We start from the raw sequence: 24,112 nt of genomic DNA on the forward strand, positions 1-24,112 counted from the left end.
GTGGTGATATATCGATATCTGTTTCTAATTATCTTTACTTTTGTATTCTCTTTGTCTTCCTGTTTAATGAAATGTAAGTTTTTAAGGAGAAAGAAAACCCCGTTCAGCTCAGTTGAACTCAATGATGGATGTGCCAACCACGAATGAAGCAGTTGTTGTTGGAGGGAAGCAAATATAAACTTGAAGATGGAAAATCAGATCTGACCCTTTGTGCAAGGTCCTTCTGTTGGATTCTTGCATGAGAATGAGTCAGACTTCCCCAGACAGAAACCTCCTGGTGCTGCCCTTAGTACCTTCTGACTGCCCAGACGGATTCTCCCTTTCATTGCTGTTACTCCCTTTCCCGTCTCTGGAATCTCTCCTCCATGTGTTTACTGCATAATCAACATAACAGTTCATAGTAAAAAAAAAAAATCTTACCGCACTAACACATAAGATTTGAGAATACAGACTAAATACAGGGAGATAATGACGAGTAAGTTTGCACACTATATATTTAGTCAATTCGCCTCGATTCAGTTGAACTTGCTAATTGGGCCTTTCTTCTGACGTCAGGTGTCTCTCCTGCTCCTGTCTGCAGCCTCAGCCAGGACTCTCTTAACTCTCTTGGTTGCTCCACGGGTGAGATCTTCCTTTCTGGCGTGACATTACCCTGGCAGTAACTAGACGCTCTGCTTTCCTACTCACAGCAATCTGCTTGACTTAGCTTCCCCCGTTTTCTGAGCACTCATCTGCTGGGACAAACTCCCCCAGCTACTGCCCCTGGCTTTTGAGCCTTTTGTCCTGTCGTGCCTCTGCCAGTTCGGGTATTCTGTTCTGGTCGATTTTCCAGCTGTGTGATTTGAAACTACTCGTCCTGTTTCATGGGTGACTGGCAGAGAGAGTTCTTAAATCTTCGTATATGTGGGGGTGATTTATAACAAAATGACAAACACGCTGGAATCTTTAGAAGTATAGACTTTTTTACAGAGAAAAGAAAAATAGAAATGGAGGAACATCTGTAGCTATTGGGTGATCAAAGAAATCAGTTTCTAGTGCACCCTATTAATCCATTTTAATCTCTTTTTAAAATAGTTATTTTTCCCTATTCCTTCTTGGGTTTGTCCAAATATCCTAATAGTGTGGTATGGGAGAAAGAATGTAGAAAAGACTGTAGGCTTTGGCACCTGACTGGCCTGGAATGAAGCTCTACTCACATAGACTATAGGTCTCAGTGTCCTCATGTGGAAGATGGAGATAATAATTCTGGCATCTTTTCTTTAAATATAAGATTTAAAAAAAGTCTCTACTTCTTACAAGCGACCAACCTTTCACTCAGAACTGGTCCACACTCCCCAGCAAGTGTCATCACCAATGAGATGATGTCTACACTGATAGGATGGGGTCACGCAAACTATCTGACTCTGGGACCTCCGCTCAGCTGCTCTGGAAAACAGACTTCTTTCAAAATGAACAATTCAAGCACCAGATTGGTGTTTGGACTGGATGACTATTAAGGTCTTTCCAACTCTGGAATTCCATGATTCTGTGAACATAAATTGTTTTCTGGAATGAAATTAACGTGTCCAGTTAAATTTGCATTCATTTATTCACAGTTACCAGACTTGACAGAAGTTCCAGTTAGTTTACTGACTTGTTTAAAAAAAAAAAAAAAACAGGTCTTGCAGCAACAGGGCTTGGATTGCTTCATGGAAAAACTTATCTGCAGCCCTACAAACTGGAAAAGGAACCTAGGAGGCCACTGTGCACGGTCCTCCCCCACCGCACTTGTCTTCTTTTCTTTAATGTCTGATGTTGGCTGTAAAGTTCATGAAGTATTTTCTCTAGATCTTGAGAATCCTTCCTGGGCCATCAGGGCTCCTAGCAGATGCATTTCACGGGAAGGAAGGGGAGGGGGCTGGCGTTCTTTGGATTCCAAAAGTAAAATGCTAAGAACAGTAATGTCCTAGAAAACACATTTTCGAAAACAGCATCTAAGGAGCAAGCAGGTGATGAGAAAACAATTTTTATTTGCAACAAAAAGTACTGTCTGTGGCTAAAATGACTGCATTTCTTATTAAATATTTCAAAGGTGTTAAAATGAGGTTAAAATAAGAGGAAAATCTGGACGCCAGAGAGAAAATCCTGAGTGATGTCTTTAGCCTAATGTCATAGCTTCCCGTAGAATATGATGGACTTCTGCTTGACTTTTAATGAAGAAAATAGTAGCTCACTTGATTATACAACAGGCTTTGATCAATTGAATTCCATCCTGCACGTTTTAATGCTTGATTACATATAATATCGTAATTTTCCTCTATTATGAGTGCGATCAGACGGGGAGTTCTTTGGAAATGTTTTTGTTCTTTAGTATTCAGCACAAGCGTATAGACAGGCTTCAATAAACACTTAACAATTCGCATTTCAGAGATGCTTTATATTTATTTCTGAGTGATTGTCACTTAGCCAGGACTCTATTCCCCTCCCCCCAGGTGGTTGTTAGGCCGTGTAATCCAATGCACCAGGGCCTGCTGTTGCAAGGTCTTCTGCTCAATTGAATTCAACAGTCTACTATCTCCTAGGGTTCTGTGGATATGGATATGGAAGTTTGAATTTCCCTAAATCAGGGGAAATAGTGGAAAAATACCGTTAAGGGTAAGACCTTGGAAATGAGTTGCAAAGGGTACAGTGCAGAAAGAAAAGCACATATTCCATCATGCCTGAGCAAGAAAGAAAGTCATGGCCCAACAAGGAAATTGTATGAAAACGGAAAAAGCTACTAATGTTAAAAAATGTGATCTTTAATCGACAGATGGGGAGGTATCCTGGGATCTTGCACCTTTGGACATCTTGAGTATCTGCAATGACCCAGGACACCATGGCACAGTATTGAGGTAGGGAGAAGGGGGCCACTGAGTAGATTGCCACCTTCAGTCCCCAACTCGAGGGTGATCCCGAGAGTTACTGTCTTGACCGAAACCCCAGCTGCCCCTACCCACCTGACAATGCATGGGAATCAGACGGCCCAGTGTGGGGGTGGGAGTGGGGTGGGGAGGTGGTGCTGCCATTTCAGTTTCCACAAAAGGGCATTCTGGTATCCTAGGTAGGGGACAGTCTGGAGTGTTACATAGGCGTGGATAAGAACGCGGGCTCTGGAGACAAGTGCCTGGCTTTCGAAAGCTCTGTACCTCCATTTCCCAGCTCTGTATTCTTGGGCAAGTCATTGCTCTCACCAAGCCTCAGTTCCCTCATCAGTAAAATGTGATAATACAGCACTTGTCTCACAGCGTTCTCTCAGATCAAGTGATGTGGTCCACAAGAGCATTCAGTGTAGCGCTTCATAAAATAAGAAACGCTCAAGAAAAATTAGCTGTCTTTTCAAAGCATTCTCGCAAGTCATGCATCATCCCTGAGATATTATCCTATTTTTCCAATTCCTACTCTAGGACAGGTCCAGGGGGAAAAAAAGCATAGTTATAGTTATTAATATGAACAGGGTGTCCACAGAGATGTAATTTCCTGCTTCTTTTGAGGGCCATAACCCTTCATTTCCTGATGATTCGCCACCAACTCTGGCCTTCTCTTTCTCCGCTGAGGTGTAGTAATGAATTCAGATGTAATTAACATCTCCTGCTGTCACTTGCTTTCTCCTATTGTTTATGGTTTTCTGTTGTCTAATGACTACATGTCCGGGACTCCTATTTTTAACCAACATTAAAAACCTGACAAATGACAGCTCTTGGGTTATAACTGTTCATTAAAAATAGGATTCTCAACAGGTAGCTGTTAAAAACAGAAGGGAGACTGACTTATTAGGAGAGGTCACCTGATAACAGTGATTATTTTGACAGAAAAACAGTATTTGAGAGAGGAACAGAAAATGCCGGGTCAATACCAGTGCTCTCAATCAAGGGAACTAAGAGCTGTAAGTTATGCAACAGACAGACACAGCGGTGGCAGTGCCAAGAGTCTGGTTCAATCTGCCTGCGCCCTGTTCTGAAACGGAGTGACCTTCTTGGAAGTGGGTGAATTTACCCTGCTATTTCTGGCAGCAGTTCCGGTTCTCAGGCTCTTTATTCTACCAGTGGCACTTCTAAAGTAAGAAATATGTTGTCTGCCTGATACCAAGTCCTGCCAGATACATTCTTTCAATGATGGAGGGGAAAGTCCTGCATAAACTGGACAGTAAACTAAAACTATAAAGCCGTGTACATAACCTTTTACTAGCCCTTCCTGGGCAACTCACCTGGCTTGAAGCTGATGTACCATATTCTCCTAGAATGAGGAAGGATACACACACATAACACATACACACACACATGCACACATAATATACACACGTTACACATATGCAGGCATATGCATTTATATTTAATAATACTGGAATCTATACTTTTCTTACCTGTTATTATATAATGTCAGAATTGGCTATGAAGAAGAAACGTTTATCTATGAAGATATAAGAAATATTATTTGAAAAAAGCCTAAGGAAAACTCTAGAAATTATTTGTTCCCTCCCTATCATTATTTTTGTACTTGTTTTGTTGTATTTTTGTTAGCGGTATTAGAAATTTTTCATTTTTAGCTTCTCCTTAGAGGTGGGCCGACAATTCCCGCATCTCTATGTCTAGCCCTATCCTGGGCTAAAACTGCTTTCTTAGCTGCCTGGTGGACATCTCTTCTGGGTGTCCATATCAAACTTAAGAACCTCAAACCACACGTCTGTTTACTTCAACTTCCCCCAACAGAATCTGCTACTCGTCTTGCCTTCCATCTGCAAATCTATGGCCCTCTCTCATCATCTTGACTCCCTTGATGCATGTGCCCTCTCCAGTTCTTTCTCTACCCGTCCATCTTCCCTGTTCTAGTGCAGGTCGTGTGATAGAACTCAACTCTGCCTCGATTGTTCATTTACTTAAAACCTTCAATGATTCTCTCTACCCTTCAGAATGAAGTCCAAAATACTTGGTAAGATGTATAAACCCCTTCCCAGTGTAGCCTCCTTTCCCACTGCGCTGGCCTTGGCAGCCTGATGCTCTGGCCATGCAAACGTTCTTGCCGTTTTCAGAATCCAGCGTATTCTTTCTCGCCTTTGTTCCTTTGGAAAATTCTCTCTTCTTGGAATGCCCTTTTCATCTTGGGGGAAATTACTCTTCAACCAGGTTCTAGTGCACTTGATACCTTGTGGGTGATACTCTCCCTGACTGTCCCAGCCTGTTTAGAATCTGTTCCCTTTTTGGGAGTCTGATGGTAAACCCTGCATAATTCAATCAGAGAGTTACACTGGCCACTTCCTCCATCAGGCTGTGAACTCCCTGGGGGCCAAGGATCGGCAACTGTGTGTTTCCATTACCTAAGGCAGTACCTGGCTTCTAGTTGGAGTGCAATAAGTGTTTCTGGATAGAAAAATATAAATTAATCAATTAACTTGGATCTCTTGTAAAAGTCCTTAGAAAGTTACTGGGCTTGCCTTCAAGGAGAACCTGCACTTTCAGGAACACATCCATGGTTAAAAGTAGGGTAGGCACAGTTAATCAGAGCTAGAAAAAGGTTTTAGCCGTTACCCTGTTCAGCCAACACCTTTACAAATTCAACATTGTGGTTAAGAGATGTAAAAGTACTCCCTGAAATGTAGTGGGGGCAGAGGGCATTAGAACCCAGGCCGGTCCCAACCCCGAGTTCAGGGGCCCTTTTTTCTGATGCCTCCATTGATAGTGTCCAGAATCGGAATTATTCACAAAACTCTCATGTCAAGGATTTAACCTGCCCTATGGATGTGGATATTCTACAGGTCAGACAAACTGCTAGCTTATACAAATAAATACTGAAACAAAAACTGTTGTACCTGACCCTTAGGCAGTAAATCGGGTTAAAAGGGAACATGTCAACAGCTCTGCCCTTGAGGGGCATTGGAAGTCATAGGAGAGGAGAAGCAAGTAGTAAGAAAGAGATTTTAGGCTTGATCAGGTTGAGATCATCAGACTAAACTTTGGGCTGCTTATTTAAACAACATGAACCTTTTTGGTTTAAAATCTGCTGTGGGCCCCTCGGGACCAGTCTGTCCCACAGGATTCCAGGTTCTTCCAGTTTGGGTCGGGCTCAGTATTCCACAGGAATTCCACAGAAAAGCCTGCTTTCTCAGCATCCTGAGAGCCATACCTAGGTCCTCCCAGGAGATAAGGGATGAGTGAAAACAAGACAAAACAAATTTCATCTTGTCCAACCTTAGAAAAGAAATTGAATTAGAATTTTGGAGTATTTTCAGCTAATTTAAAAAATTAGCTGATTGTATATTGAGTGCTAAGCACTGTCATCCTCGTGTTACAGATGAGGAAGTGAGGCTTGAAGAGGTAGATAATTGGCTGAGGGCCACAGATCAAATGACAGGAAACCTAGGACCTAGGTGTGTGGGCATCATAACCACTACCCTCTGCTGCTGTTTTGTCCAGAGCGGGGAAGAGACTTGGGACTTTTTACTGCGGCTGAATTAATTTGCCTATGCCAGAAGAAGCGGAACCCAGTCCAATCGTGGGTGGTGGAAAGGGTTCTGGAAGGCCAGGCAGAAAACTTGGTTCTAGTTCTGGCTGAGATTCACTATCTAGGAGCAAGTTTCTAGCGGGAATGGTGGTGATACTTGGGGAGAAAATAAAGGATTTACTGGGTGCAGGCACGGGCTATGTGCCTGACACATAACCATAGCACCTCTGAGAACCACGACCCCCTCCATCGAACAGAAGAGATCTCTTAGGACCTGATTGAGCTCGTTCACGCCAACATGACTTAGTTGTTTGTTCCAGGAACGCTTCCCTCAGGAACGATAAGACTGTATACCAATAAATAACTACACAGCTTGCTCTAGGAAATTCCTGCAGGTCAATTTATCTGAAAGGCAACAGGCAAACAGCTTGCTATTCAAACAGCTTACTTGTCGAGACTTGCTTCAAGACCCTTGCCCTGCTAAGCCCATTGACCCTACATTATTATCCCACAAACTCTGCCCAACCTCAGTCAGCTCTACTTGAAAGATCTGCCGTAAATCATTTGTGACCAGATCCAAAAACCCTTTAAATATCCATTTTGACTTCCCCTTCTGAGATACTGCTAAGAATTTGTCAAGGTGGCGTTCTTCCTCATGGCACGAAGTTCTAGTAAATTTGGCTTTGCCGTCTCAACAACTGGTCTGGTGACCTTTTGAGGAGTACAGTACTGGTTACTTTCAGTCCCATTTTATTGATCTGGAAACTGAGGATCAGAGAGACTAAGTAACTGTACTCAAATTACACAGCCGTGAAATCTGGCAGAACCAGATTCAAATCTGGATGTCTACTCTCCAAGACTGGGTCACCATGAAGCCTTAACTTCCTTAGCTGTAAAATGAGGGAATTGCATTGGCTCACAAAGACTATGATTCTTCCTTCTTTGCTTTCAACTTCAAGAAAAATAAATTTAACTATTTTTGAAGCCAGAATAAATTTTCTTCCCTTCTCTTTCTCTTTTCTTAAAATATTTTTCCTAATTTTTGTTTTATATGTTTTTGTCTATCTAAATAAAGTGCAAGCCTAGTAGAAAAGAACTCTATCAGATTTATTCATTTTTATTGTGGTAAAGGACACACAACATAAAATTCACCATTTTAACCATTCTAATGCACACAATTCAGTGGCATTTAGTACATTCAAAGATGCAATCACCATCGCTGTCCAGTTCCAGAACATTTTCATCACCCTAAAGGAAACCTCATACCCATTAAACATTCTCCATTGCCTGCCCCTCCCAGCCCCTGGCAACCACTAGCCTATATTCTGTCTCTATGGATCAGGTATTCTGGATATTTCATATAAATGGAATCATGCAATACGTGGCTTTTGTGTTTGAGTCTTTCACTTGGCATAATGTTTTCAAAATCCTATCAGATTTTGTGTTTTGTAATGTTCGTGGTATATTTTGGATACTGACTAGTAGCAAAGAAGCCAAATACATAAATTATTGTGACTCAGAGTTTCTCTCCTACTGGGAGAGGAGAAGAAGTGATCCTCAAGGGTAACCATGTGAAGGGAAACCCTCCACATCCCTTGGCCATTTGACCTAAGGAGAGCTCTCCATCACTTTCCCCAGGCTCTGGGCTGAGCCTGATAATGAGACCACGCGCAGGAAGGGCGAGGAGCCAGGCATCTGGCTTGTGGTGCCTTTGTTGACCTACCTGCTCTTTTCCTTACACAGTCCTTGTATGGATGTGAAGACAAAGTAGTGGGCTGTTGGGCGAAGCCTAGCAACAGGGTGAGATTCCAGCTGGGATCCAGCTTGCCCTCAGGGCAGTTTACGTTCAATTTCACCAGACTAAATGGAAAGAGGCTGCAGGGAAGTTTTTCTGTCCATGCCGGGAGGGAACTACTGGTCTCTGAATTTCTTGTGCAGACAGAAGTCAGTCTTTGCACTGTGGTCATGGAGTCCATGCACTCCTTCTGCGGGTGTGCTGAAGTGCTGGCATTGGTGAGTGAGTCTCCTTGAGATACATACTTAGATTGAAAGGATGCTCTTCACGAACCGTTCAGATAAGTGCACAGAAGGAAGTGTACACTTCGACAAATCCAGAATCCTCTCCTATCAGACTCCTAAAAGTGTCAAAGAAAAGAAATGGTGTGCCTACTAGTGATGATCTGAGTCATGATTTGATGCCAGAGACTAACATAAATCTTTTCTCCAGTGACAGCTCAATACTTAGGAATTTTACTTCATCATTTCCTTTCGCAGTTAATGTCAAATTGAAAATTGATGCTTGATACATTTACCAGTAGGGAATTTTATGTCTTTTCCTTAGAGGATTTCTTTTTCTTTTTTTTTCCCTCTCTGAGTTATGCATGATACAGGATGTAAAAACACAAAAAGAAAAGCCAAGAAATGTCATTATGTTTCCTCTTTTCAGCCTTTAAGATTAAGACAAAGGGTCACAATGAGTTCAAAACTATTTATCTCATAAATAGTATCTTATAATAGAAATATTTATCTTATAAATATTGCATAGAAAAATCAGAAGTTGAGATACATGTCACAGAAGCCACTGAAATGTATGACCATAGTCAATTTATAAGGCAACTTAATATACAGAAGCTCTCCAGGGGGCTAAGATTGCTATAGAATTATAAAACATGAGCTTTCTTTTCAAATATGGCAAGCATCTAAGGCAGGAATTCTTTTTTTTTAGATATTGGCACCTGAGCTAACAACTGTTGCCAATCTTCTTTTTAAATTTTTTTCCTTTTCCCCCCAAAGCCCTCCAGTACATAGTTGTATATTTTTAGTTGTCGGTCCTTCTAGTTGTGGCATGTGGGACGTCGCCTCAGCATGGCCTGATGAGCGATGCCGTGTCCGTGCCCAGGATCCCAACCTGGGAAACCCTGGGCTGCCGAAGCGGAGCACGTGAATTTAATCACTTGGCCACCGGGCCCACCCTAAAGGCAGGAGTTCTTAACTGGGGTTAACAGACCCCTTGAAAATGATTGTGACACTTTTCACTTTTCATGTATGTGCATCTTTCTGGGTGAAGATCATAATCTCTTTTTTTTTCTTTTCTTTAGTTATCTTAAAGGAGTTGGTGATTCAAGGATAAGAACATTCATTGCTCTAAGAGATGCTTGAACTACCGTGATTTTAAATGTCTGTTCCAATCCTGAGATCCTCTGGAATCAGCCATAGATTAATCAAGGATATTTTTTTAGCTGGTATGTTGCCTCTGACAAGCAGAAGATTGGCTTTATATTAACTCTTGTTGATTGTTTCCAGAAAATTGCCCACTAATTACTATCATGCCTTTGGCCATTCTTAAGGTCTGCTGATAGAATGCAGCCTAGTTATTTCAAAATCTCCCTGTAATTGCCACTGTTTAAGTAGCTGTGTTTATTCCCCCATTTACAAGTATTTATTGAATAACATTACTTGTGAATTAACTGATTTAACATATTTGGTAGGTTTAAATATGCTTCATTGACTTCCCTAAACAGTAGATGACGTTCTACAAAGGAACATTCCATAACACAGGTCCACAATTTCCCATTCTCAATCCCAAATCCAGAAAGCTCTGAAGATAAGAGTTTTTCCGTAACTCGTTTGAGAGTAAATGTGACCTGACTTGAACTCATTTGGCAGCAAAACCTGACCTGAACTGGCATGAGGCTATTTATAGTCATTATTTATCCACTTAGTAAGAATAACCATACATTTCACTGCAGGGGCATGAATGTCTGATTATGGAATGCTGACCTGGACCTTGCTCGAGGTGTTATGTGATATGTAGTATATGCACCACTTTGCTTTCCTAAAACTCAAAAAATTCTGAACTCCAAAGCACGTCTTGCCCCACGGGCCCTCAGATAAGAGTTAGTGGACCTATACCATATATTTTGTCTGAAGAAAATATGCACATACATATGTACACGTATATATTATACATAATATTAACTTTGATATTTTCAAAATGTGGGTTTTCTAAGATCATGTGTATATGTCTGTGCGGTCACTCTTAAAAAGACCAAAATACTTTTCTTATCTCTCCAAACTGGACTGCTATACAGTAAGTTATTCCTGATCTCTGATAAACGGACTTTAAAGAGAACTTGTTCATTCCGTCTCTACTAATGCTCCCAAAGTGCAGGCAGAAGAAACATAAGCAAGAGGAGCTGCCTGATTTTGAGGACTGTCTCTGGCCCAGTGCACAGTAGGTAAAACAAATGAATAAATGGCTATAAGTTGATTTGTAATACACTAAAATGACAATGTATTATTACATTGGTTGGAAACAAAAAGAGTGTAATTGTGCTTTATCCCACAAATTCCAAACTTTGCTCTACAATTGTAATCGAAAATGTGTTAGGCGGTGAACCCAATCCCTCAGTGTCATCACAAAAATTATCATTTTTCCGCCCTGGATAGACTTGATTCAACTGTTAGACATCGGCCTAGAGTTCCAGCCTAGGACGACCTAAGAGACATTTCCTGAGGCCTACTTAGCTCAGATGTTTCTGCAGTATGGATCAGAAACATGTACTTAGAGTTCAAATTCATCTGATAGGCAAATCAGAGAAAGAAAGATTTGAATGGCTAGCTAGACATATACCTAATGTGTTTAAGGAAAAGGATCATATTAAATGAAATAGAAAGAATGCTATTTCTGTTAGCAAGATTAAAGGAATCAAATACCCGCGTTCCCAGCATGTACAAATGAAACCAGGAGCTTTTCTATGGGGATCGTGCTTCAGTCTCAGCGTTGTAGAGGAGGGAGCCAAATATCCTCCCCAACTTCCACCTTCCGTTAACTCAGAAATAATGGCTGAGAGCAGAGATTTGCTGTCCTTGTAACAGACAGCCAGATCAACAAGACTTGACAGTGACCTGCTTACGTCTTAACTTCTATAAAGGAGAATGCATCTGTTGTGGGGTAGGGGCAGCGGCTACTGGTGATAGGAAAAGGAGAGAGCCAGTCCTCTGTTGGCAGTGCCCATCCTTAGATGGGGAGAAAGGAGGGCTGGTCTTAAAGCCAGCAGACTTCCAGTATTCCAACCCACGGTAAAATGGTTGCATTGGTAAATCTTAGCCTGATGCTCTTAATGTTAAATTTTGCAACCAGCTTCCCTAGTTCTGACCCCATGCCCGCTAAGCAACCTTTTGATTATAATGATCTTCCCTGGGTATAGAGAGAGAATATCTCATCATGCTCAAGGGAGTGTAATAGGCCTGCGACAGTTAACATTGTAAATTATTAAATTGGCTTTCTGATATTATATAGCAACCTCAGGAACTGACCCAGAGCAAAGCATTCTTACCAAATAGGTTTCTGAGTGTTTAAGGCCAAGGGCCTGTAAATGTCAGAAGGTGGTGCCCCCATGACAGTCTCCTCACGTCAGCCTCTGCTTGCTCCCCACTTTCCCAGCTGGAAGCCACAAACAATAATCCGGGTAAGGTAATAAAAATATAATGCTATCTAAAATGAACTCTGTGATATTGAGCACATGCATACATAAAAAAAGAACACCAGCTAAAGTCCTAATGCTTTGTCAAGAGGCGAGAATCCGTACAGTTGCTCCAAATACATTTATTTTGGATAATGGTCATTTCTTACAGTATAGAAATGTAGAAATAAAATTTAAAAAATTGAAATCGGTATGCTAGTGAAAGGGAATCTGATTCTGTTAGCTATGTTGACGGCTGGGGTCCAGGGAGGCCACTTAGGGTAGGGAAAGGGGCTTTTTCCCTTGTAGAGTCCAGTAAGAAAAACAGCTACAGATCTCTCAGTTAGAAAGGAGAGAATCCCATCTAGGACAGAATACAGTAAGAGACAAATAAATCGAGTATTTTACACGTTGACAACTGCACTTGGAGTCTACAATATGTAGTTCTGATTTAACAATTTTAGTGAAATGCCTACTTTTAAAGAATAAAGACATACGTTTTCATACAGTGTATACCGCCTTCATACTCATTAAATCTGTGTTGCTAAGGTACATCACGCCAGCAATCTATGTGCCATTTCGAGAAATAAACTCATTTCTTAGAAATATTTGGGAAGCCCCATTGTTTCCTGTGACACTGGCAGAGCTTGCCCAATACACATTGCGATTTGAGGTTTAATATTTTTCTCAGAAGAACTCTTCTTTATGTCTGGTAGTAACAATCTGGATTTACAAAGGAAATAGAGGGTTACATCACGTCTTCTTGCAGTGCGAAGCTCTAGTTAGGCCTGTTATCACTGTGTGCCTGGATTGTTGCAGAAGCCAGAGAATGTGGTTCTGTGACGCTAGTCAAATGCAGTCAATGAATATTAGAGTGCCTACCTGTGCCTGGCAATGAGCTGGGCATTGGAGAGTCAAAGATAAAAAGATAAGGCCTTTATCCTAAAAGAGCTTCTAGTCTGATGGGTGAATAGACAAGAAGTTTGGTGACATGAATGAGATAGATTTAGGAGTCAGGTACTGAGACTTGATCAAGATTGCTCACCTGTTGCCTTGAACAAATTACCTGAGTTTGTGTACTTTACCTCCATAGAGGGTACGACCTTCAGGCATTTACCGGGCCCTCACCCTTATGCACTCAGAAACCTGCTTGGTAGGGATGGGTTTCTCCGGGTCAGCTCCTGAGGCTGACATATAAAAACCAGAAAGCCAATTTAATAATGAGCTCATATCTAATATACGAGATTATATAAACCTTAGTTTTTTGATTCATAAAATGTAATTATTGAATTTACTTAACTCAGAATTATTTTGAAGATTAAGATGTTATATCCACCTGTCATACCTTCTGATGTCAGGTTAACCTTTCTAAAACATTGTTCTTGTCATGACACTTTTGCTCATCAATCTTCATGTTTTCAGGAAGGTTAGAGTTCAACACTTTTGCATTGATCTTCTGATCTGTCCCCAAACTACTTTTCCAGTTGCATCTTCTAATTACTCCATCAACATGATCTGTCTGCAATTGGCTATTCATTGTCTGAAAATTCATTTCCACTACCTACACCTCTATGCTTTTGTGCATGCAGTTTCTCCGCCTTCTAACGTCTCATGGAATGGCTGTTCACACCATTTTATCTCCTTAGCCAAGATCCACATCATCATCAAGCTTCTAGATTATGCCACCCCACCATCCACTCCCTCCTTTGCACACTAGAGCTATAATGCCAATACAGTAGCCACTAGCCATATGTGGCCATTGAGCCCTTGAAATGTGGTGCATACCAATTGAGAGGGGCTGTAAAGGTAAGATACACACCAGATTTCAAAGATTTAGTATTAACAAAAAAAGAAAGCATCTCATTAATAATGTCTTACGGCATTTACACATTGAAATGTTAATGCTAATTTCACCTGTGTCTTTGTAACGTTTAAGAAAAATGTGGCTACGAGAAAATGTAAAATTAAATATACAGCTTGTATTATATTTCTCTTGGATAGAGCTGGTCTAGAGCCTTACTTTTGGCCCAGAAGTCTGGCATTCAACCCCACCTGCCTTATTCTTGGTCACTTTTCACACATGGATTTCTAATCTCCCCAGCTCTAGAGTAAGATGCCTTGGGGACAGGCTCAGAGTCTTAGGCTGGTTGTCTCCCATACGGCACACTCACTAAGCACATAGTACCCTCAGGTCTTAGGAACAGTTGAATATATGCATCACAACTTGAAGACTAAATGCAGAAATCCTCCAAATAGTTAAACTCCCCAAGTGTCTTCTGAGCATATCTAATGTGAAAAAATTTATTTGTCCATATAGGTATGTTAACACTCAAAAGTTTTGAAAAGAGTTGTAAACATTTGCCCTTTCGGGAGGGAGTCCTGTTGGTCGCCCGGTCTGAGAAAAATTTATAGTGCTTCTTTTGTCCTGTGCTTGCAAGGATGCTTTTTGAAGTAAGGACTTACTAATTTTCATATTACACCTTGTCGCTTTGTATAATATTTTTTCAGATCTTCAGAGTTTTGTGGCTCTGTTGATATTGAAAAAAATTAGCAGCACAATTCCAGGAAGGATGACATGTTGATGCCACCAGGCCAGGTGCCACACTTAACACTGTATTGTGTTGCGTTTCACTCTGGTCTCCAGCCAGGAGGAATTCCTGTAACTGGAGACGATTCCCATTTGAATACAGTAGGTCCCCCCTTGTCTTAGGGAGATACGTTCCAAGACCTCCAGTGGATCTGAAACCGCCGATGGTACCGAACCCTGCATATACTATATTTTTTCCTATATATACATACCTATGATAAAGCTTAATTTATAAATTAGGCATGGTAAGAGATTAACAACAATAGCTAATAATAAAATAGAACATTAATAACAATATGCTGTAATAAAAGTTACCGTAGATCTTAGCAACGTCCGCATACGATTTTTTTCTTTCTTTCTTACATGGAGAACATCTACCTTTTCACTTAAAGGAAGCACTTTAATGTTTCTCTTTGGCATCCGAATTGCCAGCATCACTACTCTTGCACTTTGGGGCCATATTAAGTAAAATACGGGTTACTTGAACAGAAGCACTGTGATACTGCAACAGTTGACCTGACAACCAAGAGGGCTACTAAGCGACTAACCAGCAGGTAGTGTATACAGCGTGGATGTGCTGGACAAAGGGATGAGCCACCTCCCGGGTGGGACGGAGTAGGACAGCACGAGATTTCATCACGCTACTCAAAACTGCGTGCAATTTAAAACTTGTGAACTATTTATTTCTGGAATTTTCCATTTAATATTTTTGCACCACAGTTGACCGTGGGTAACTGAAACCACAGAAAGCAAAATCATGGATAAGGGGGGGACTACCGTAACAGAAGGAATGAAAGGATTTGAAGCCATTTATAAGAGCAATTGGAACGAACGCATAGAAAGCTGAGGAGGGGTGTCACTGGTTTCCATACATATCGTTGGAAGGATTTTAATACAGAGAACAGTGGCTCAATCCTCAGTTTTCAGATTCCATTGAGATCAATCACGAATCCGAACAGCAAGAGGGATTTGGGTTAGCTACAAAGGAAACACTTGCTAATAGGACAGACTATTAAACGGTACATCAGGTCTTTAAGCCTCAGACTGAATCTCCTTGGTCTCGGTGGTCTGCATTGATCTGGGTGTAGCCTTGTTTGAGGACAGGAGTATTGTTTACTAGACATATCAAGGTCCTTCCCATGCCGAAGATTCTGGAATTTTTCTGAGTGACTGAGTTTTACTTAGGTATGCCTATCTTAAGAAAAAAACAAAACTATTTCAGGATTGATCAGAGAATCATTTAAGCACAATGAATTCTTTAAAAAGACTAAAATGTTACCTTTAATGGCTTTAGAAAAATCCCTGGAGTGCTGAAAATGTCACTGGAACATCTACTAACGTTTACTCTTTAAAAGCATTTCTAAAGAAGGACCTCAAGGTTGCAGGTGAGTTCCTGTAGTTAACGTAACAGGTAACAGATACCTTAGGTGGGTAAAGTTCCCATAGATTGGTCACTGTTTATTAATTCAGGAACACAGAAATGCAATACCCTGCAAGCTACAAGAGAGGTAAGCAAAAATACAAACCCCCATTGCTCTCAGTACCTTTCATCTCTGAATTGCTATTCCAAGAAAAAGAGAAGAATCTAGATAGTTGCTTTCAGTGTCTACAACTCAACACAAAATTGTAAAGTTGAGTAACTTTCCAGATTGATTTATTTTTCTCTAAGTGGCTGTGGCTTAAGAATCATTAGACAACCACTTTTGCTTAGCGCACAGCAAACAGGTTTTTCAAATCCGATGTTGGAGAAGATTATTTTATTCAGTTGCGGTTTCTGCGGAATTTTAAGTGTAATAAAAAGTGAAAGACTGCTTGTTTGGATGTACGGGGTATTACATATATTTTTGGTATTCTTAGTTGTTCTTTTTACTTGAAAAAAACCAACAGGGATTTTGTGGGTGGAGTTTCAAGGGAAGGGAAAAGAAGGTCAAGAGGAAGTATTTGAAATGTTAGACTTCGCAAAGCAATAAACTCTTTCTATCAGAGCATCTCAAAGGGATTTACAAACAAAGGCTACTGATCAGGCTTTGCGGGAAATGAACCTGAGTAGCAGGAAAACCAACTGACTTCTCCAAGGTCATTGGGCAGAACGGCCAACACAGTTAGAACCCAAGCAGCCAAATTCTTTGGGCATCTGATTGAATACTTTCTGCTCTCTTAGAGTTTTACCCACAATTCCCACAAATCAGCTAGCCTAATAATGACTAGGAAAACTAATTTACAAATAGTTGAAGGTGGAACAGCTAATGTTATCCTTTGCAATCAGGATACTGAAGGACTGACAAGGTCATACAATTAAGAACTGAAAAATCAAGAAAAACAGAAAAATAAAGCCTGTTAAGAAAGCCTCACACCCGGAATATTAAACTCAACATGAAGAATTTTTAGAGAAAAAGTATTAACAGCAGTTTAACATTTTTTTTTTAATTATTAATAATTACGAGCAACACTGAAATTCTCAGGAAGAAATCCAAACTTGAGACATTTCAAATGCATCATTGGTAAGTTGAGTGCCATAAATAAGAAGAAAGCAGTGTGATCTTGCTAATACTAATTAACAGATATGAGTAAAGGAATGTGGAGAGAGAGGAAAAAAGGAATTGTAAGCGTTGAGAGATGTCGAAAATGAGAGCTTTAGGAAATTGTTTCATGAGCAATTAATGCTGCTATGAAGATAATCTATCTAGAATTGCATGCTCTAGATGTTTTTGGGTTATTCAAGAAGAACTGAAGAAATGCTCAAGAGAAGGGCTAGTGAGTAGGGTGAGTCCAAGACAAGAAATGGCTTCAGGTACAGAATGTAGGGACACGTTCAGAGTGATCCTTGCCCAGCATCCAAGTGAAGGTGAAGCTTTAAAGGGTGTAGACAATTACTTCCAATGCTTTCTTGGGGGCTGCTAACATGACTGCAAAGATCATGCTCTAATACCGGCAGCATGTTGGGAGCACTCCTTGGGCTTCTGTATTTCTAGTCTGTCTTTAGAGCAACTGGATTTTGGAAGCCTGTTAACTGCTCTATCAAGTGACCAAAATTTATTGATTCAGAAACCATCTCCCTCCTCCCACAAATCCACAAAGTAGCTATTTATAGTATTAATGTCTCTTTGATTCATTATAAGGGCTACTCAGTAGAGACTGTAAATGAGAGCAGGGTAAAAGTGGGAATTTCAGGAGAGGTATATTCCTCCGAAAGTACTTCAGTGGCGTTTGCTTGAAAACCATTTGCCACATAGCAATGCAATTTGGGACACATTGTCACAAATTATGAGATTCAGGAGCAATATTCTAGATGGAGATTTAATAATGTGGAGGGTGTGTTTGAAGGGGAAGAAAGAGAAATTAATTTAATTCCATTTGCTGATGTGGCTGCGGCACAACTATTTTTAGGTATAATCCAAACAGTGCATATCTTCTCCATTTTGATTAGTAGCAAATTGGCAGGGAGCCAAAAGAATTAGTGTTTCTCAGCACATTATGCCAGAAGTGTACCAATAAAACTAAATTATCTGTGCCAATGTATTTAATTTGAATTACTGCTACGGTTTTTACTTTTTTTCCTTCAAAAGAAGTAATGGGTTCAGCTTTGTTAAAAAAAAAAAAAAGAACTTTAAAGTGTTCCACAAATGGCAGCAAAAGTTAATAATTTTCTTTTAGGCCCTTGCCTAGAAGCTCTTGCTAAAAACTTAAGTGTTAATATTATTCTGATACTTTGGGGGCAGAATTTCTGCCTGGCAATTTTACATATCGCCAGAGGAAGTCAGTAGATTCAACAAAACGCGAAATTAAAATAAACTAGGAAAATGTGCTTAACGAGGAAAGGTTTCACAATAGCCACTTAGAAGTTATTAATAATGCCAGTTCCAAAGAAAGCATGGACAGAAAAAATAAACTCTATTTGCAAAGTTTTATACAAACAAGTTCACCAAGGGATGAAGCGACAAGCTATACAAATTATACATTTCCACATGGGAAGGAGAATTTATAGATGCTGGAATACCTTGCTACACACTAGAGAACTGTGCAGTCCACAACATAAACTTAATTTCCAATGTAGCAAATCAACGAATCTTGGTCATGCTGAAGGTCACTGCTGTAATGTTAAGGTTTATGCCTTTGGTGTTTTATTTCACACAAAGCCACGGGGTAAGGTTGATTTTCTGCATATTCACTGCCCTCCTCCTGTCATTTCTGCTGTGCATTCTCTCACCAGATTAGACAGGATTGGCAGTTTTCTCCTCCCACTGACACAGCCATTGGGATTGGCAAACCAGCTTTGCACATTTCTATATAAATCAATGTCTGTCTTCAAAAACAACCAAAAGTTTTCAGGGGTATTTGGAATCACTGACACCATCTGTTTCTGAATCCTTGTAATCCTCAGAGAACTCAGGGAATCACAGAAAAATCTTTTTCTATTTCCTACAAATACATATAAACCAGTCCCAAGATCATAGTGGTTTCCTCTAATTAACTAAAGAATTCAGAGTTGTCTACTAAGTAGTTAAATTATAGATATGTTATTAAAGTTCAAAGGATTTTCATGATTTTAAGATCCGAGGTTTGATGAGCCTATATTTAAATTTTGGGCTGGGCCAATTTCTTTTTATTCAACTGTGAAGAGTTATCTAGACAAAATAATAAATAGGAAGTCAGGAAAGTGAAGCATTAATCTGGTGCTTGAGTGTTCTTCAGATGAAACCGTAGACATTAAGTCTATTAATTTTCTGGTATAAAATTAAAATAAAGAGGAACAAACCCCCTAACAAAATCCATCTTACATACTTGTGGTGGGGGAAGAGAGGATAGAAATGGACTGTATCTAGTTCCTAGGGGAAAGTGTATGGAGATTTCATCCTGAGATTGACTGTTTCACATTCTCCAAAATAAGTTTAAGTATTTATTTCCGTATTTTTAAAGAAGTTTTGCCATCCACCCCCTACCCCCTCACCTTTATTTTTGCTGGAGAAAGGGTTTAAACTTCATAGCAGGTTTTGTCGAAAGGGCTGCTGTTCATGCAACCTTCTGCTGGTCTTTAAAATATCTACATCACTAATCTTTCTCAGAAGACTGTCTCCTGGTCTCTAGAATAGCCCAGTGCAAAAAAGGATAGTCAGTCTTGATTTTTCCTTGTAGAGAATAGTCTGTCCATGTTTAACCTCAGCATGAATCAAAACTTTATACTCTTTACTTTAGTTTCTTTACTGTACGATCATGAAATGAAAAGCTTGTTTAAAAACCCAAAGATAAATACTGAAATAAACTTATTTTGGAGAATGTAGAATTAATCCCAGGATGGAATTTCACCATACATTCCTTAGGAACTAATGTTATGAAAAGTATCCTATCCACAGGGTGTCATAATTTTCTTAGGAAGTTTAAAAATTTCATTTTTGATTTTACCTGCGACCTGTCCACCCAGAACTTCTGCTGAAATGGTCTATTTAATTACACAAGAGAAAAAAATATTTACTTAATGCTTTTATAAATTTTTGCTTAACCATGAAAGCATTTTGCATTCTAAACAGCCACTGCAGAAATCTGCACACACGATCATCTGTAGGCTCTGGTTTTCTATCAGAAAACAAAAATAAGTCATGGAAGCCACTTACCGAATTCCAAGTGGGCAACTGGCAGTTTACGGAGTGAGTCTCCTTTCCTGTGTCTCTGCGCAAAGTTGGGGCTGAGTTACCTGCCTTGATCACCTTTTTTTAGAAGACACACAATCCCAGCTGTTATTTCTGAAGTCGACTGCAGCCAATGGGATATTGAAAACACCTACAAGTAGTCTAGAATACCTTGACTCCAGCTGTGAAAATTCAGAGCAAGTCTGCAGCTCGCAGAAGGTGCATGCCTTATTTGGTCTCAAGGCATTTTGCTATGTTATTGAGTCATGAAAAGCTATTAAAGGAGCTCTATGGGAAATACAGCCTATATTTTGAACAAAACCAACTATCTTTTCCGTGATCACTGACCCCTTACAGACACACGGTACATAATCTTGATCGTGCTTCATTGGTATTTATTGCACATGGACCAATTCCTCACACAGTAGTTAGTTGCACCAGAGTATAAATACTTGGCAAAACACACAAAGGAAGTAGAATTTACACACAAGTGTGAAGTTTTACCAGCAGATTCACATGGGCACTGGGACATAAAAAAATAATAAAAAAATTCTTAAGATAATTATATTTATAATATGGATACAGTTACAGTACCATGATAAGAGTATAAAAATCTATTTTTCCAATAAATCATTAGCTCAATAACATAATAGACAACAGAAGTATAGTTTGAATTTTATTTTAGTTTTTAAGATCCGCCCCCGCTCCCTCCCCCCGTTAAAAAATATTTAATTTCTTTTTGTGCAAGTAACATCTTCTGTGGACTTTACAATTCCTAACACTGTGCAAAAATGGCATTTTGAACCACTCCTTTTTTTGTTGTTTTTTGTTTTTACCAACGTGTGCAGTAATCTGAACTGTTTCCGCTTTTTTTTCCTTTTGCTGTCCTGTCTTCAATGGACAGAGTCACATGTCACAGAGGCTCAGCGCCTGGTCCTTCCGACTAATATTGATACATAAATAAGCTGTTTAATATAAACAAGTCTTTCTATCGTGCTGTGCAATGTGCACAGTGTGAGGTAGACACCCCTTGGCCTGACCTCCGAGGCGCGCGGGGACAGCAGGCTTGTCCTACAAAAGGAAAGCAAGGTGAGGCTTGTTCCAAGAATAGCTTAAAATTTCTTGAAACGTGATTTCTGCATCCCTCCTTTCCCTTTATTTTAAGAACAGGAGAAATCATTACTCAGGAATTAAAATGAAATTTTTCTGGAAAGCAAAAGGAAACACGTCCTGACCAATTGTCATTTCCCCCTTCTCTCTCCGGCTGACTGCTCCTGTTCCGGGAATGGGATGGAAGCCAAGTGGATAGACTTTTAAGCCCTAATGCTTCTGCCTTCCCCTACCCGGTGCCCGCAGAAAGTGTCAACAACCACCTGGAAAAAAAAAAATCTAAAGATGCATCACACGCACACACAAAAGAAGACCGAACCACAAACAGAAAAAAGAACCCAAGAAAAACCGGCAAGCCACTCTCCCACCCCTCCCCAAACTTTCCTTTCCAGGCAACGGTCCGTGGCTCTTCTGTTTGTCTTGGATGCTTCAGACGAGGTTTGTGGGCTTTGAGTTCACCTGCTTTGGGTCTTGAGTAAACACAGATCTCTTTCTCCTGGGAAGCCGCTCAGGGGCGCCCGGGCTTTCCTGCTCCCGGGGGCCAGAGCCCGCGTCCCGGCTGGGGGAGCTGGGGAGGCGCCGCCGGGCCCTACACCTTGGATTCCGAGGCGCAGCCCGGGCGGCTCGGCTCGTCCAGGCTCGAGTCGCTGTCCGCCGCCGCCCCGCCGTTGCAGCCGGCCCAGGGCTCCAGCAGGCGCGCGGGCGGCGCGGCCCCGACGTCGTCGTCGTCGTCCTCGTCGTCGGCCCCGGGCGACGGCGGCGGCCCGGCTACGGCCAGGCAGCCCGAGGCGCGCGGCCGGTCAGCGGCAGCCGCGTGGCCCCCGCAGGCGGCCCGGCGCGCGCAGCACAGCAGGCGCTGGAAGGCCTTGCGGAAGTCGGGGCTGCGGCAGTAGATGATGGGGTTGAAGGCCGAGTTGGCGTAGCCCAGCCAGTTGAAGAAGACGAAGAGGCGGTCGGGGACCAGGTCGCGGTGGAAGGCCTTCACCACGTTGGCCAGGAAGAAGGGCAGCCAGCAGAGCGTGAACACGCCCATGATGATGCCCAGCGTCTTGAGCGCTTTCTGCTCGCGCAGGGCCACGAGGCGCGAGGGCCGCCGCTTGCCGGCGCGCCCGTTGGCCAGCGGGGAGGCGGCGCGCGGGGGCCCCGGCGAGGGCGAGGGCGAGGGCGCGGGCGAGGGCGGCCGCGCGGGGCCGCTAAGGAAGCGGCGCTCGCAGCTGTCGATCTTCTTCACCTGCTTCTGGGCCTCGCGGAACACGCGCAGGTACACGAAAGCCATGATGCACAGGGGCACGTAGAAGGAGACCACGGACGAGGTGATGGCGTAGGCCCGGTTGGTGACGAAATCGCAGCACTGGGGGTCGTTGTAGCAGCGGAGCGCCTCTTCGCTCTCTGCCCGCCACCAATGCATGAGGATGGGCAGGAAGGACACCAGGGCCGAGATGGCCCACACGGTGCACACGAGGGCCCGCGCCCGCGCGCGGGTCAGCAGGCTCTGGTAGCGGAAGGGTGACGTGATGGCGAGGTAGCGGTCCAGGGCGATGACACACAGGGTCTCGATGCTGGCCGTCACGCACAGCACGTCCACCGAGGTCCAGAGCTCGCAGAAGAAGAGGCCGTACTTCCAGCGGCCCCACACCACGATGGTGGCTCCGAACGGCACCACCAGGAGCCCCATGACCAGGTCGGCGCTGGCCAGGGACATGATGAAGAGGTTGGTGAGCGTCTGCAGCCGCGGCGTTTTGGCGATGGCCACGATCACCAGCACGTTGCCCGCCACGATGAGCAGCACGATGAGCGCCATCAGCAGGCCCATACCCGCCGTCCACTGCTGCGACAGCGCCGCAAGGCCCTCGCTGGCTGGGGTCTGCAGCGAGGCGGGCGGCGACGCGGGCACCAGCAGTCGCGCCGCCGTGGCCGCGCCGTCGGGGAGCGGCGTGGCTGACGACAGGTTGCAGGGCTCGGAGGCGCCCAGGGCGAGCGCCCCCGCGCCCATGCCGAGCTGCGGAGGCCGGGGGCGGGGGGTGTGGCGGGGCTGGGCCGTGGTTAGGGAACACCCCAGAGGCCGGGGCGGCAGGGCGCCCAGAGGGAGGTCGCGGCCAGGTCAGGGCAGCCGCGGCGCGGGGCCGGAGGCATGGGCTTCGGGCGCCTTCCTCGCCAGAGCCGAACGCTGTCGCCGCCGCCACTGCCGCCGCTGCTGCTGGAACAGCCACCGGGACCTCAGCATGTTTCTGAGCGCGCTGAGCCCGCAGACCCGGCACCCAGCACCCAGCCCACCCCGCTCGCACTCCCCCAAGCCAACCCCCGGGGCCTCGCGTCAGGCTCGTGCAGCCAATCCGGGCAAAGGCACGCCCCTATCTAGTTCCCCCCCACCCCCCAACTCCCCGCACCCCCTCCCACTGGCAGTTCAGCGGCTTGAGGAGTCCGGGACGGATCGCCTAGCTAGCGCCTTTCCGGCGCCCGCGGTTCCTGCGCGCGCGCTTCTTCCTGAGCCCGCTAGTTGCAGCGCCCTGTTCTCCCTGGCCCAGCGCTGCGCCCGGCTCCCAGCCGCGTCCCCGCCCCCGCTTTCGGCTCCCACTCTCTCCTGCGCTCCGCTCACTCCTGCGCCCCTTCTGCCTCTGCATTTGGCTCCCTCCTGCGCACCCGCTCCCCGGGCTTGCCCTCTATCTCCAGTGCGCAGGTTCCCTGCAGAGCGGGGCGCGTGCTCCCTTTAGCGGGGAGGGGACCTCGGTTTTCTCGAAGGGCCAGATTGCCTTGGACAGTCTGTCCGCTGGGGTTGGAGGAGTTTGGCTGCCAGATAGATTCTCGGATGGGGCAGCCTAGCAGAGTGTGTGTAAAACCCTTCCACCGTCAAGAGGGGATCCAGGCAGCCT

At 43.2% G+C, this 24,112-nt stretch overlaps 1 protein-coding gene and 1 long non-coding RNA gene across 3 annotated transcripts in view; both read right to left on the reverse strand.

The window, feature by feature from the left end:
* Positions 1–20,400, reverse strand: part of LOC139080243 (uncharacterized) — a 37,958-nt gene extending 17,558 nt beyond the window's left edge. The window contains exon 1 of one of the 2 annotated variants that reach the window (XR_011534582.1): positions 20,118–20,337. This is a non-coding gene — a long non-coding RNA (uncharacterized lncRNA). Of the gene's footprint in view, positions 1–20,117 lie in introns of both variants that reach the window. The other variant, XR_011534577.1, reaches the window with a different exon arrangement.
* A 110-nt stretch (positions 20,401–20,510) lies between these two features.
* On the reverse strand, positions 20,511–23,513 carry ADRB1 (adrenoceptor beta 1). The gene has a single exon (XM_070599459.1). It carries the CDS (start codon positions 23,233–23,235, stop codon positions 21,832–21,834), a length of 1,404 nt encoding a protein of 467 aa, XP_070455560.1. The 5' UTR covers positions 23,236–23,513; the 3' UTR covers positions 20,511–21,831.
* Between the last annotated feature and the right edge of the window lie 599 nt (positions 23,514–24,112).

Source organism: Equus przewalskii, chromosome 1, assembly GCF_037783145.1.
Source record: "Equus przewalskii isolate Varuska chromosome 1, EquPr2, whole genome shotgun sequence".
NCBI lineage: Eukaryota > Metazoa > Chordata > Mammalia > Perissodactyla > Equidae > Equus > Equus przewalskii.

Coding starts and splice junctions, on each gene's coding strand:
- ADRB1 (XM_070599459.1), bottom strand. CDS start 23,235: ATGGGCGCGGGGGCGCTCGCCCTGGGCGCCTCCGAGCCCTGCAACCTG.